General features: G+C 44.5%; 2 protein-coding genes across 4 annotated transcripts; both read right to left on the reverse strand.

Moving 5' to 3' along the window:
• Positions 1–184: 184 nt before the first annotated feature.
• khdc4 (KH domain containing 4, pre-mRNA splicing factor) lies at positions 185–6,435 on the reverse strand. 3 transcript variants are annotated; one of them, XR_004611218.1, is made up of 14 exons: positions 6,277–6,420; positions 5,752–5,929; positions 5,322–5,450; positions 5,148–5,227; positions 4,998–5,050; positions 4,739–4,905; positions 4,373–4,584; positions 4,156–4,216; positions 3,363–3,423; positions 2,986–3,254; positions 2,763–2,906; positions 2,118–2,199; positions 1,944–2,029; positions 185–970 (listed from the first exon to the last, which is right to left on the reverse strand). XR_004611218.1 is itself a non-coding variant. In XM_034553410.1 (14 exons), exons 1-14 carry the CDS (start codon positions 6,303–6,305, stop codon positions 744–746), a joined length of 1,806 nt encoding a protein of 601 aa, XP_034409301.1. In that variant the 5' UTR covers positions 6,306–6,435; the 3' UTR covers positions 185–743. The 3 variants fall into 3 exon arrangements, 2 of the variants coding, with proteins under 2 accessions (XP_034409301.1, XP_034409302.1); XM_034553410.1 differs by having other exon boundaries at positions 2,118–2,227; positions 6,277–6,435; XM_034553411.1 differs by having other exon boundaries at positions 185–2,029.
• Positions 6,436–13,225: 6,790 nt separating this feature from the next.
• Positions 13,226–14,368, reverse strand: LOC117745245 (urotensin-2 receptor). Its single transcript, XM_034553440.1, has one exon. It carries the CDS (start codon positions 14,366–14,368, stop codon positions 13,226–13,228), a length of 1,143 nt encoding a protein of 380 aa, XP_034409331.1.
• Positions 14,369–14,393: the final 25 nt, after the last annotated feature.

Genomic DNA, 14,393 nt, shown 5'->3' on the forward strand with positions numbered 1-14,393 from the left:
TTTTATCAAAAGTCCTCATAAGGGTAAGTAGTCTATTATTTGTCATAAATTCTGCAGCAATCTACCATCTACTTTGGCAGGCAGAGCTATTGACAGCCAATTAGCAGATGTGACCGACTTGGTTTGTGATGAAATATGGCAAAACACATAAAAAAAGTCAAATATAGGAATAATCACAAGCTCAAACACTGCAATAAATTAAGTTTATTTATTTCATAAAAGCATGAATAAATCCAATAGGTTTACTACGTATTAGTCCAGTATGATCTGTACAAAAAGATCGGAATAGGAAAGAATGGTGTCACTGACTTGGACAGGGAAAAAGGAAAGGGGACAATGTACAAAAAGCTGTATTAGGGAATAAATGAAAAGTGGTCAGTGATCATTGGCTTGTGATATTGTTTTTACAACAACACAATATTCAAACACTTCTGTGTTCAAACCTTTCCAAATCAAACTGGAGGCAGAATGTCGCTCATCTGAGCATCTACACATCCACAAAATAGCTTGAGCATCAGTCCTGCAAATGTTCATCTTCAAACTATGTGTGCACCAAAAGAAACAAAGTAGTTTTCCAAAACATAAGTACGTCCATTTGGACCGAAGCACTAAGATTACGCCGCAACCAACATGTGGCTGTTAAGCGTCATCCACGTGATGAGTGATGAAAAAACACAGGCTCAGTTTGGGTGAACATCTCTTAAGACTCGGCACAAAGAAAGCACTGAGGAGATTTTTCTGTTTTAGGGTGCCATCCAGAAAGGCATAGACTGCTGCTGTGGCTGTGTTTTAGCACGGGGGGCTGGTGGGGGGGGGCAGCGATAGCCATGTGTCCAGCCTGAGGAGGTGGGGGGAACTGCCCCAGGGTTACCTGGCCCTGAGGCTTTGCAGGTTAGGTGGTCTTCCTCTTCATCTGAAGAGTCGCCGGTGTACGCCACCAAACCAGTTTTCAATCTCTTCATTGAGGGCTCTGAAAGAAGAAAAAGGGGAAGCATGCAGACGAAAGGAAGAGGTGGGACATGTGGGGAGAAAGTGAGAGAAACATGGAGAGAGAAGAGAAAAAAAAACACACAAAAACAACAGCGGCAACATGTTTCAAATAGGACAAGTTCAAGTTAATTATTCGTAACACATTTTGGGAGAAACAAATAGTTAATAGATTAAAATTATAGTTTGTCAGAAGAGTAGAGGAGGGAGCAGCCATTTGAAAGCAGTCATTGGTTGGTGGGGAGCGACAGCGTTTTGGCCATCCAATCGAGCGGGAGGACAGCGTGACAGGACGAGTCGTGCCCCACCCCCAATCAGAATCCAGCATCACCCCAGAGACACATGGAAGAGAAGAAAAACACAGAGAAAAAGAGAAAAACACAAAAACAGGAGAGATTCTTGTTAGTGAGGAAAGCAAACAAACAACAGACAACCCCAGACTGATGATGTCATCAGAACGGGACGGTAAGGTGGACTCGATATATCAGTTCTTCTTTTTTTTTCCTTCTACAAACGACTGAACAACGCACAAAAGATGTCCTAGCTCCGCCTCACTATCTGGGGATTTATAGTCACAGAAGCAGAATCCTGAAAGAATCCTGAGATGCATGAGGCCCAGTTTGAAGATGAGTGAGTGGAAGTACTTATCTACTCTGCCACAAAAACGTCTTTACTCAAATTCAAAGAAACAAACGTTTTGGACCAACTATGCGTCTTGATGCAGCCAATTGGCCTTTATGTAACAGATATACCTCTTTAATCTCAAGTGAAACAACTTAAATTCAGACAGTCTCGTGGCCCAGGAGGGTATTTATATGTTACAGCTTTCTTTGCAGCTCTACACTGATGCTGTGAATAGATCCAGGCTGAGCTTTTAAAAGGGCACAGTCCACAGTAAGGAACTGCAGATTTGGATTTGGGCAGGGATTTGTCAATCCACAGGTTAATGCCCTTACCCACGAAGCCGTGCATTGCCCTTCGCTCCTCCATCTTGGGTCTCACTCCATTCACAGGCAGCAGAGGTGGAGGCATTAGATGGCGACTGGAGAAACAGAGAGAAATGGGGCGAGTTAACTTTGCCAACTGGCCCCTTGCACGCTATTAATACTTTATTGAACAAATTTGTGTACCTGTCCCTCTCACTCGGCGGGCCAGAGGAACTCTGTGGTGGGGGTCCGATAACCTCTGGGCTGCCCATTGGGAAGCCTGCACCTAAATTAGTCATATGAATGGGTCCATGCTATGAGCAGAAAAACACACAGGCGGGATTAGCAGACATCCTCTACTAATCCCTGTCCTAATATGGCTATATATTTAATACTATATCAGCATCAAAGTGGAAAAACTGGCCTTGTGAATAGCTTACCACAAGTCTGATTACTGACAATTTCTGCAGCCACTATGAAAGATACTTAAGCTTATCAGTATTAATAATACCTTTTCCTGAAACTCCTTACTACCAGTAGAAAGACACAGGTACACTGCAAGTGAACAACTACAGGAAACAGCAGGCCAAGCCATCTCAACCAATGTACTTCAAACATTTGAAGAAAGGAAGGATGAATTGGTAGTAGACAAATCACAGACTGGGAAGTAATAGAGCAGCTATAGACACAGATTGGATGATTGGCTGATGAACCCAGTGACTCGCCACACACTGCACAGGTAAAAGCATGGGACCACAAACAAACGGTGGAGAAAAGCAAAGCAGGGGAAACAAAATAAAACCCTGCAGAATGAAGAGGGGTTGTAATGGTGGAAGAGCTGTTTATCACCTGGTATCCGAGAAGGTTGCTGTTACTCTCGTCTGGGACCTCCTCTGTGAAGCGTCTTTTCTGCGGTGGTAAGACTGGAGCGGCAGGAGTCGGAGCTTTTGGTGGTGCTGCAGCTGATGAAGGAAAAGGCACAGGAGGAAGAGTCTGCAGGGACGGAAGGATATATAGTAAGTATTATTGCTTCGCATGCTATACTCATGTGGTTTTGATGGCTCGGTCCTACCTGTGGCATAGTGCCTGAAGCAGGAGCACGGGCTGGCGTTGGAGCCAGGGTGTGAGCGGGCGCAAGGACGGGGGCAGGGGGGAGGGAGTACTGAAGAGGCACACCTGCAGGTACTGTGGGATGTATAGGAGGTGGGACAGTGTAAGGTAAAGAGACAGGTTGTGGCTGAGGTGGTGGTACAGGCATCGCGTAGCCTGGCTGGTATCCAGCAGGCGGGTAGTAAGGAGGCTGCGGGGGCATCCCGTTCACCACTGGAGGCTGTGCGAAGCCTGGAGAAGGAAACGGGTTAAGTCAGGCTCTTCCAATGACTTCTACAATCAATTGTATTGACAAATCAAGTGATCAATCGAAACCACAGAAAGACGGCTATAACTTACCTTGTTGTATTGGCATCATTGAGCTCATTTGATTGAGGAAGCGAGAATACTCTGCATGGACCTAGAGGGGGAGAAAGATTGTACACCAGGTTAGTGGATCAAGGATCTGAAATATGAAAATGTACGATTGGAAGTCAATTAAGACAGCAAAAACAAAAATGTAACTTGTCACTATGTTATGGATCAGAATATTGCATAAACCTTCTGTATAATAATTAGAACCATTAATTATCAAATGCCATTCATCGATCCCTCCTGGTAGAAACAAACTCCCTTTGAGCTTCTACTGTTTTCTTGTACTTTCTGCAGGAAGCAGCGTCTCAAACTTGTGGTATAAAATATACAGAATACTCACACTAGTATCTACAGTTTTGTAACTGATGTGCCAATTAGTTTGTATCTCAGCTGTGAACGCTCAGATCATTGAAGCCATTCATGCAACAGCCGGTTGGTACAAAACCGGAAACTAGCAAGTGTATTGATTAATTACCTATTCGTGACTGATAATCTGATTAGTCAAGAATATATTGTACTGAATTGATGTACATCCTTGGATATGTGTGGGTGTTTCATGTGTTCAAAGCAGTCGTAATGGCGCTGTATTGCGAGCTGCCAGCGGCGGTCAGCAAGCGAGCTCCTTCTCCAAACAGTCATCAACGGCAGTTTTTGCCAACAAAGTACGGATTTGGAGTTGTGGAAGCTACTGCATATCAATTGTAGTTGGATTAGAAAAAGCACAGGCCTAGACAAAGTATCATGGTTTAACATTTCACAGGAACAAGAAATCACTCACTGTCTGAAGCAGATTCTCACACAAGGTTTTTGCTGCTGCAAGTCCTTCTGGTTTAGGATGACTGGAGAGAGAGAACAGACTTCCTTTAGTTATTCTGAGCCTACAATGCTGCAAACCCCTTTGTGGCTAGTTTATGTATTAGTTATTACACAAGCAGGAATTATTTTTGAGAAGCAGCGGTTCTTAATCTTTCCGAATTCAAAAGGACAACCCCCACCTGATGTAGATGTACATGGGTTCAAAGGCCTCTCTTCCAGAGGCAGGCTCTAAACAGCCTGATCCTTTTCCTCTTAGGAAGACTTTGGCCCCCGTCTCAGCCTGGATGTGCTGCAGGTATGAACAGCCGGGGCCCTCGACCCGCTCTTTGACCACAAACCCCAGGATAGCGTGCTCCAGGCCCACAAAGATTTTGTCTTGAACATAATGCATCTATAAAAAGGAAAGATAAAAAGCCTAATGTCAATAATACAACCATATGCATTACTGTCGGTAAATACGAAAATAGTCTGCTTTCTCAGCAACACTTGTGTGGTAGTATAAGCTAACTTCATCAGGTATGAAAAGCCAAAGGAAACCGTCTTACTCCGGACTGAAAGTGTGGTTTGTGGTGAGTCAGTGAGGGAGGAGGTGGGTTATGGTGCTGGTAAACTGTGACTGAAGCCCCACTAGGGGAGAACGGTGATGAAGATGAGGCGTTGGCAGCCTTCACTACACCATGGGTGATGATTTCCTTGATTCTATTAACTGCCCCTGGAGAACAAGGGAAGGAAATCATCAGTCTAATCACATGATATACAAAAGACATACACTCATTTAAAAAAAACGACTGAAAAAGTACGGACTGTCGACAAGCTCTCTAGTCTGTCCTTGGACATGCAGATACAGAGGCCGATCCCTGCGAGGAAAGAGCAGAAAGGACGTGTTAACATAACAGTTAAAAGCACCAAGTTGACTATGATCAGTATCTGAAAACAAGAGGCGACAGAAGTCACCCTGGAAGCGCTTTGCCCTTCTCCTGTGCCGTCATGTAACGCCCTCTGGTTGAAACCGCAGCACCGCTCACTTTACTGATCTGCAGACAAACAAGTGGGATATGTCCATGAATACTCCACGAGGCTTGCGATTAACTTAACTCCGGAGATACGATTGTCCACATTGCTACGGACCTCATCCTGCGTTTGCCCACGTGTCAACAGATTCCGACAGGTGATTGGCACGTCATTGATCTCCACCTCAGCTACAACCAGGTCATCTTTGGCCTTTGCCTGCATTGGAGGCTTCCCAACACCTATAGCCTGAGAGAGGAAGGGAATTAAGAGATGAAGTACGTGTCGCTCCATATTAAATTGGGGCCACTGTCACTAAATTGGGGCAAAACATTTTTATTCAGTGTCAAATACTAAACACATTTGATTTTCCACACAGTCTTAGTACAAACAGATGGCAAACCAATAGTTTACATGGTATTAAAAGCAGATTTCCTTCCGCCACGTGTATACGCTCACGCTATAACCACATATTACCAACATATTGTGATGGTCCTGGATCAGAGCCGGTTTTGTGATGAAAGACTTCTGCATAAGAGTGTATGCTCACCTTGTCAGGGGGTCCTGGGACGCCGATCTGCGAGGGTTTGAGTTTGCCCTTCGCTACCAACATAGCGTTGATCTTGGCAGCCACCGCGGCGGCAGCATCCAGAGCCCCGGTGGGAGCAGCCTCTGCCTCCCCCATCCCACCAGAACCAGGGCCCGACTGGTCCCATTTGCTGCGGCGGCTGGGAGGCCAGAAGGGCATGGCAGAGAAAGAGGAAATTAACCCAACAACCCTAAAAACACCTGCCGTTGACTGTTGACAAAGTGTGTTTTTTTGGGGGTCTAACTTATTTGTCCCTCTGCGTGTGGCCGTGTATTGAGTAGCACAGGCTCGCGTGCATTCTTCTAAAATATCTCACACAACGAGTCACGTCGTGCGACAACAGGATAACCAGGAGGAACCAGCGCGGAGGACCAACAACACTCCGCCATGATTACATAAACTGGCTAACGTCGGCTAGCTGGCCGGCTAACAGAAAGGATCTGAGCGTTATAGAAACATAAAACAGCCCGTTTTCCACGCACTCACCCGCCGTTCTGGGTTCCGCAAAATGACATGAACGTCGTGTGGAACGCAAAAGCTCCTCTCGGTGTTCGAATAACGGTGAAACCCGCGGGACCTCTGAACGGGAGGCTGTGAAGCTGCTAGCCTCTGCTACGTACCTCACTGTTTCCGTCTCCGGTTACTTGTGTCGGTTGGCCTTAACGCCACGAGGGGGCGCCAGATACCAGCACATATTTCTACCGGGCATCGAGGGGGTTCAGGTGTGGTGCCGCCGCCGCCGCCCTCACCTGTCCCACCTGTCAGCACTTCCGTGCCACCCCGTGACGAGTTTCTCCGGAGGAGGCATCGAAGTGTCCAGTGGAGGGTAGAAGCCTTCAGCCGAAGGACACGCGTCATGACGGTCCAAGGTAGGTTCGAGCAACTAAAAGTGCCCTATTTCTCAAGGTGTGTTGTAAAATGCACGAATCCGTGTGTCGTGTAGCTTTTAAAACACGTGTCAGCATTTAGTCTGCACGGTGATTTGTTCTGTGGCTCTTTGACTGTTTTTGACAGATGTTTTTGTTTTGTTTTGCTGTTTGCTTCACTCTTTAAATGCAAACAAATGCAAGGAATCATTTAGTGTTGACAGTAATCCTTCTGAATTAAATGTGACCCACTTGTTTTCTTATTTACTCGGATGTAAAAACAAATCTCTTTTCAAAAAAAGTTAACTATAATGTCAACCCTTCTCAAATAGCATTTTTGTTTGCTGTTGGGAAAATAAATGTATTATTTGTGGCATTTGTAGCTCTTTAGATTAGTTGCAACACTAGAAAGTCAAACATAAACTAAAGAAAAACAAATATTTTATTGACCAAAATGTCTAGTTCTAAAAAGGCCAATATATTTCATGATATCTTCATCGTATTTTAATGCTATTTACTAGCGTTGTTTGTCTTTTGAGCTGATGGAGACATGGTCACCACCTCTCTGACATAGAGATGACAAACCTCTTGACCTCTCTCATTGAACTTGTTGAAAGTTGTCCGAGCTGTACACTCGCAGTACAATATTCTTAGCTTCCTGTAGACAGACCACAGCATCATGCCTCAGAGTCACTCTGTACTCCGGTACAGGTGTTGAGTTACTGACCACCCAGGAGCTCAGAGACATGGCCAGGAGGTGCAGGTTACTGTGGAAGGTGAGAACACTGTGTGGGGGCGACATGGATCAATAGATTGAACAACCAGCAGCCCTAGTTGGATTTCTTTAGTCCCGTGTTGTCAACAGTCTGCAAAACCTTTGATTAGGATCGAGGTCTGTCATGTGTACCTAAGAGGAAATTACTTCAATCACAGCACTGTACTGTTCATGCTCATCTATTAGGACTGGAGCTGTTTTTAGTTTGCTTTCTAATTTAACAGTGGATGTAATTAATGGTTTTCAGTACAGAAATTAAGCTGCCATTTCTGAATTGATACATTTTACGGTTTGCGTATGTTTATTCTCTGTAGTAATTAGATTTGACAACTGTGAAGACATTTCTATTGCTGTTTAAGTGTCATCAACTTTGACTTAATTAAATTGTTCACCCTTCAAAGTGATGGACAGTTTGCAGGATTCTTTGGTTTGCTTTTCAAGTCAGGATTTTTTTTATCCTACGGGGAAAAAAAGTGTTTTTTTTATTTGTCCCTCTACATTGTGCTGTGAAACGCTGATGGAAATAGGGAAATTAGGTCATATTTCTTTTAAGGATGTCATTTCTTATAAGGATGTTTGCTCGTTTCTGGGTGAACTTGTTCTGCAGTGCTGAGCCCTCAGGATGAGAGATGGGAGGTGTCTCTGTTACTGGGATGGGTCAGTTACTGGGCCACCTGAGCTGGAAGGTCAGCCAGTGCAAAGACAGACAAGAGGAAGAACATGTTGTGTAGTGAGGAACACGTGCAGCAACTTTTATAGGTGACACGAGCAACTGATTATAACTAATTTAAAAAAAGTCAAGTAAATAATTATATTTGCACCACGACAATAGTGAACCAAAACACTAACTTTGTAAACATCTTGAATGCTTGGTCAGATTAAGCAAGTGTACACACAGAACTGCGTCAGGCAGAAGTTTAAACACAATCCATATTAGAGTCATTAGAGAAGGAAATAATTCAGTTTTAGTTGTGATGTTCAGCCTTTGGTGCTGCACACCAAAACAAGGAAAGGCTCAAAATATAATCATAAGCCTGGACAACTAGATAAGACGTTCTGTCATCCTTCTGTCTTTTGTTACTTTGCATCTTTATAACACACGATTCGAAGACATGCAAAACAGAAATAAACAAATAATACATGTTTTCTTTTTTTGTCAGTGCAGAGCTGTGAGGAACAGAAAGGGAGAAATGTGTGGCAGCAAACAGGTGTCATCTCTGTCTGAACTGGAATCCACTGAACAGCAGCAAGTAACAATGGTTGCTTTCAAATACGAAGTGTACGTCTTGTATTTCACCTGCAGGTGGCGCTGTAATTCTAAACACCATCCTGCTCACTCTTCCACCTTCACCTTTACTTAAGGAAGTGGTATTGATGTTACAGCTGCACCAACCAGTTTAGACTAAAGGCCATAACTTTCTTTTTACATATTACTTCAAGACTCCTGAATGAAGTCGCTCAAACAATTCCTTTGTCTGAATGCACCGTTGGCACAAGCAGCCAGTCTTTTGGGAAGTCATGACAAAGTCTATTAGTATTCATTTACATATCAGGGTTTCAATACATGGATAATTTTTCAGATTATCGATTAATCTGCAAATGATGTTCTTGATTGGAAATGTCAGAAAATCACACTAAAGCTGCAAATCTTTACATCTGAAGAGCTACATTTGTGTAGCGTTTGGTATTTTTGCTTCAAACTATTTTTATGTAAATACCTTCTGATACATTTGACTCTGCACAGGCTTTCGGCTGATATTGAGCAGTGTCATGTAATGTTCCTCCTCGGCCATGACCATCCTGCATGGGCAAACCATGGGGTTCAAATGCGTGAAGTGTCAGCAGGTCAGAGGTCAGGGGAGCTTTGACGCCTCAGTTGACAGGGATGACTGTTTACTGGCAGCAAGGAGGAGGAGCACAGAGAAGCGGCGAAATAGGGAGAACGAAAAGGAGCGAGAAGGGCAGACGTGCCATATTTACTGTCTTCCCTAGTAAGAGCCCAAGTGTGAACCGTAATGTGTATGTTGGTTGATGTAACCTCCGGCCTTCAAGCCACGCAAGCCTGGGTCTCGCCTGATCCTGGCGGCTGACACAGAGGTGTGAAGTCAGGGGACGCGGTTGGGTGGGGGGCGCCTCATGCTGGGCTGAACAAAGAAACACTGTGAGCTCCAAGGTTTCAGTGTTTGCTGTCAAACCAACATTACAAACATGTTTTTTTTTAAAATACTGTGTTGATTACATGTGCGGGTGACATGAAGCTTACATTTGTTCGATATTGGCTGACGTTACAGATGTTGAAAGTAGGACGTCTGTTAAATTTGACGGAGGTAGTTCTGGGACATTTGAGTACCACTTGAGAGATTTTGTTATTCATAATCCAAAAACTTGCAGTGAAACTTGTAGTCCTTAACACCACATAAGGTGAGGCCGTGCAGAGGAATGAGGCACGGCAGAAAGTGTGGAGGGGACAAAAAGTGATTGAGAGAGGGAAAACAGATGGGAAGATTGAATTTTAGAGAAGGGCAGGCGGAGGAGTGCGAAGGGAATCTTTTTTTGTGTATGTCTGGAGAGAACGAGAGCCTCTTATACACCTCACAGCGTGAATTTGGCCCGGGCGCCGGGCTCGTCTCGTCTACACAGTGGGGTGCTTTCCTGAGCGGGCTGCCCAGGGGAGGGGCACCTGCAGCAGCCTCAGACACTGGTCAAGAGGAGAGGCTGAGAGGCGGGGCGAGGGGTGCTGGGATGGAAAGATGCTTGGTGGTTCCAGGAAACGGACATGTGCTGGATTTATGAAATATTCAGGTAGAACATAACGACTCTCCTAAAAGAAAAACATTTGTCCTTGTGTTTTCCCTGTGGACTAGAGAGGAGGAGGACACCGCCTGCAATCTCCGGATGAAATATAAAAGCGTCTGTTGCGTGGACAAAAGTTATGCTTGGAGCGAGTCGGTCGGTGCTGGCAACTACCATCACAAACGGCACAAAGTTTATAGATTGGCCAGCCTGCCAACTGAGACAATATTTTCCATCCATTTGGTTGGGTTGACCGAACACCACGTATTTGAAGTTTATCAAACACTCAGTCATCCCCGCAGATCCGAGGGAGGACTTAATCATCTGATATGTTGAGTTTTAGAATACGCAGACACCCAAAACCTGTCCACTATGCAGACTCGAAAAACTAAACAACAAGCTCTCTGTGCTTTAATATCCATTGCTAAGTGTCTTTTTTGGAAAGGTTTCATCTATACATAAGCTACACCCTCCATCTTCTGTCATTTTGGTACGACCCGGGGGTCCCAAAATCCCCACGTCTCATGTGAGGGCTCATGATTTCAAACGTATCTGGAGCTGGCTCTTTGTCTGCAAGAAATTCCATTTAAATGGATAAATGTGCTGAGAGGGCTACAGTTGTCTGTGAGAGGTGGATGGATATTGCATTAACTTCACAACAGAAGCGCCCCCTGTGGTGTGACCGCACAGGGCTCCGGATAACAACTGCAGTGGGAACATTATCCTCAGAGGTAGCTGGGACAGGTAAATGGAAACACATGCTCGGCAGCATAGTCCACCAAATGGCTCTACGGCCTCAGAAACAATGGCATCCCAGTGACAAATGCGTTTGGTATGTGTCTCCTCAACCTGTTGGTATTACCAATGCAGCTTTTCCTCGCCTCGGCTATTGTTTCTATGCACTTAATGTGCAAATAAATACACCATTACTTTAAGTTGGCACTACTCGCATAATTCAAGTCTCATTTTACATTACATTTAATATGGAATCCCTCAAATAATCCATTACCTGTGGATTATGTACTCACAGAAGTTATTGCATGTAAAGTCAAAACACAGTTAACCACAGTTAAAAGAGCCTAATGGTTCTTCTGTGGGATTCGGTTGGCCAAAGGAAAACACCATTACCCAGTGCTGAAATAATAAAAAATTTAACTGATCACTGCCACCTCTTTATCTGCGCTGTTTCAAAATGACCTATTAATGGTAGGTCTGGATTATTATTCAGAATCTGCCATTTTTGCTGTCATTAGGATAAATACATTGTGCATTTATTTATACTAATGACTTACAGCAGTTGATTTATTTTTACACGGTTGTCTCAGGTTTTCAACTGTGTTTAAAATGAATACATTTTAATTGACACCAAAAAAAACTTCACTGTAAACAAGAAATTGTTAAATGGAACAATTTGACCGATTCACACACTTTTTTATGTTTTGTTTATATTGAGAGGTGCGAACTCCTTTTTAAAGAAACCTTCACATCCATCAACGGATGCAGATAAGCTTTAGAAAGTGATCTTATGTAAACTGAATTTATTTCGAATTGCAATGCACAATTATGACACACTGAAGTCTGCCAAGACATTTTATATTGACGCTTGTCTCTTCATTGTGGTTAACTTTCTGTGGGTTTCCTAGTTACTCTAAAACTTTTGCTGTTCCTTTTTAATGGCATTTAAACCAAATCTTAATTAGAGGTATGCAGCAAAGAGCCAACAAGTAACAAATGGGAAAAATAAGGGGAGAGAGACGGGAGATGTCATCCAACAAAGATCCCCTGTCAGACCTGAACCAGGGACCTTACAACCACATGGTCAGCATGTTAAACCCCTAGATCTCGAGGAACACCACGTCTGCTCTTATGAAACCACCCGCCCCCTTTTGTCCCACTATTTCATCCTCATCCTTACTCCTTTCTTTTAAACAACAATATTTGCTCATCTGCTGCGTCAAAGAGCCGCAGGGTTTGCGATGCAGCACAGTGTGGCCTTTGAGACGGGCCACTGGGAGACACAGAAAAGAGCCAGCGAGTGTATACGCCCGAACGGGGGAGACCTTCCAGAGTCACTGACATGCTGACACAGACCCACAAACAAACGTGTGAATACAAGGCTTCTTCTTTCTTTTTCTGTTTAAGCTATACCTCACCGTTTACACCTCCTTCTCAGCCTCCTTTTGGCCTCACTTCATATTTGTTTGTTTCTCTGGGTCTGTTATTGTTGAGCACCCAACATCAATGTTGTCACTTTCTGCTTCTTTTCTCCCCAGTTAAAGATCCAATCACACACTGAATTACAGAAAGCATACTCTTTATTTAAGGCTATATATTCTGCATTATTATAAACACCAGTTACAATCCACACAAGTTGAGGCCATGCAAAGCATTGCATGAATCAAAAATAATAAGTACATTTTCAAACCCAACATGCAGGTCATGATTATAACAAATTATATTGTTTTAGATATGTTGGGGTTCAACATAAATATAAATCATGGAGTCAACAAAAATGTCCCAATGAGGTTCTGACCAGTTACAGACAGTTGTTAAAAAACAAACATTTTCTTTGATAGTTCTTTGATGCTGAAAACAAGCAAAAGTGCATCAGGGTTTTACTGGAAATGCTTTTTCCTACACAACATGCAGCATAATCTTTGCACTCTAATATACTAAATAACAGTTTGTAAATCTGTTGATGTGTGTAAATTACTTTGCACAAGTAATTACTGTCGGAGGTATTATATTACTTTACCAAAGCCACAATTATAATCTCAATAAAACATTTGAAACCAAATAATCAATATGTAAACTTGGTTACCACAGCAATTAGAGACAAATAAAGCATTTATTTATTCAAAGTGCTATCATTTGCTTAGTATTTCCTTAGTTTGTAGACTAAGGATAAATCAATGGTCTTTGGTGTCTATAATGAAACTCATAAAGCATTCATGTACAGTACCTTGTCACATTATTGTCTATACTGTTGGACACACATACACTACTGCAGCGGACTGCTCTTACGGCAGAGCTGATTTGCTGACGTCAGCGTCTGCCGGTTGCGTCTTCGTTTTCCAGTCAATAGCGTGTAGAAGAATGGATTCACACAAGAGTTCCCATACGTCAGCCCTGTTAGGATCCGATTGACTGTCACCTGTGTCCCTACCGGTACCGTCCGCAGCATGTCGGGCTTGTAGAGCGGCAGCAGCTGCCAGATCCAGAAAGGAAGGAAACAGGCCCAGAAGGCCAGAACAATACCCAGGATGAGGAGTAGGACTTTAGGTTTGGGGGCTCGAGGAGGACAAGCCGTGCTGCTTCCACTGGCCCAGGCTGGCCTGGTCTGAGACACCCAGTAAAGCCGGCCTAGAGTAGCATAAAGTGCTCCAATGGCCAGCCCAGGACCAAGAATGCTGGTGCAGAAGAGCACGCTCAGATAGGCCTTGGAGCTCTGCTCGTCCCATGCAGGCACACACAGCTGGCCTTCATGGTTCTCCCCGTCCTCGAGGTGCAGCGTGATCATCATCGGCAGACTAAGAGCCACAGCCAGCCCCCAGGCCAGGCCTACACGCAGCAGGCCAGAGGAGTTGGAGGAGGAGGTGTGAAGGGGATGGGCCACAGCCCGGTAGCGATCCAGACTCATGGCAGTGAGAGTGAAGATGGAGGCGTGCATGGTGAGGAGGTCCAGGCTCAGGAGGAGACGGCAGCCCGGCTCACCGAAGGCCCAGCCGGACGCCAGGCTGTCGTACACAATGAAGGGAGCGGTGAAAAGGTAGAGCAGATCCGCAAGAGCAAGGCTGAGCACCTGGAGGTGAAGAGAAGAAGAGGGGGAGGAAGAGGAGATGGGGGAGGAGGAAGGGGAGGAGGAGTTGGCGAGGCAGGATGGTACAGGTACTCTCATTAGGCAGCAGGTTGGTCCTGCTCCACGTCTTCTCCTACTTCTCCTGCGCCTCAGAAGGAAGCCCATGGTGTAGAGGTTTCCTGTGATGCCCAGCAAGGAGAGGAGGGACAGGAGGGAGCAGAAGAGAGCTGTGGATGCCAAGCTGGGGGATGGAGAGATAGAAGGAGAGGAGGAGGGCACAGAGATGTTGGGAATAATAGAGAAGGTGTACGGGGAGGGTGGAGGCAAAGAACCTGAAAGATCCATAATGTGAAATTCTAATAACGGTTCC

The sequence above is a fragment of the Cyclopterus lumpus genome, chromosome 16, assembly GCF_009769545.1.
Source record: "Cyclopterus lumpus isolate fCycLum1 chromosome 16, fCycLum1.pri, whole genome shotgun sequence".
Classification (NCBI taxonomy): Eukaryota; Metazoa; Chordata; class Actinopteri; order Perciformes; family Cyclopteridae; genus Cyclopterus; species Cyclopterus lumpus.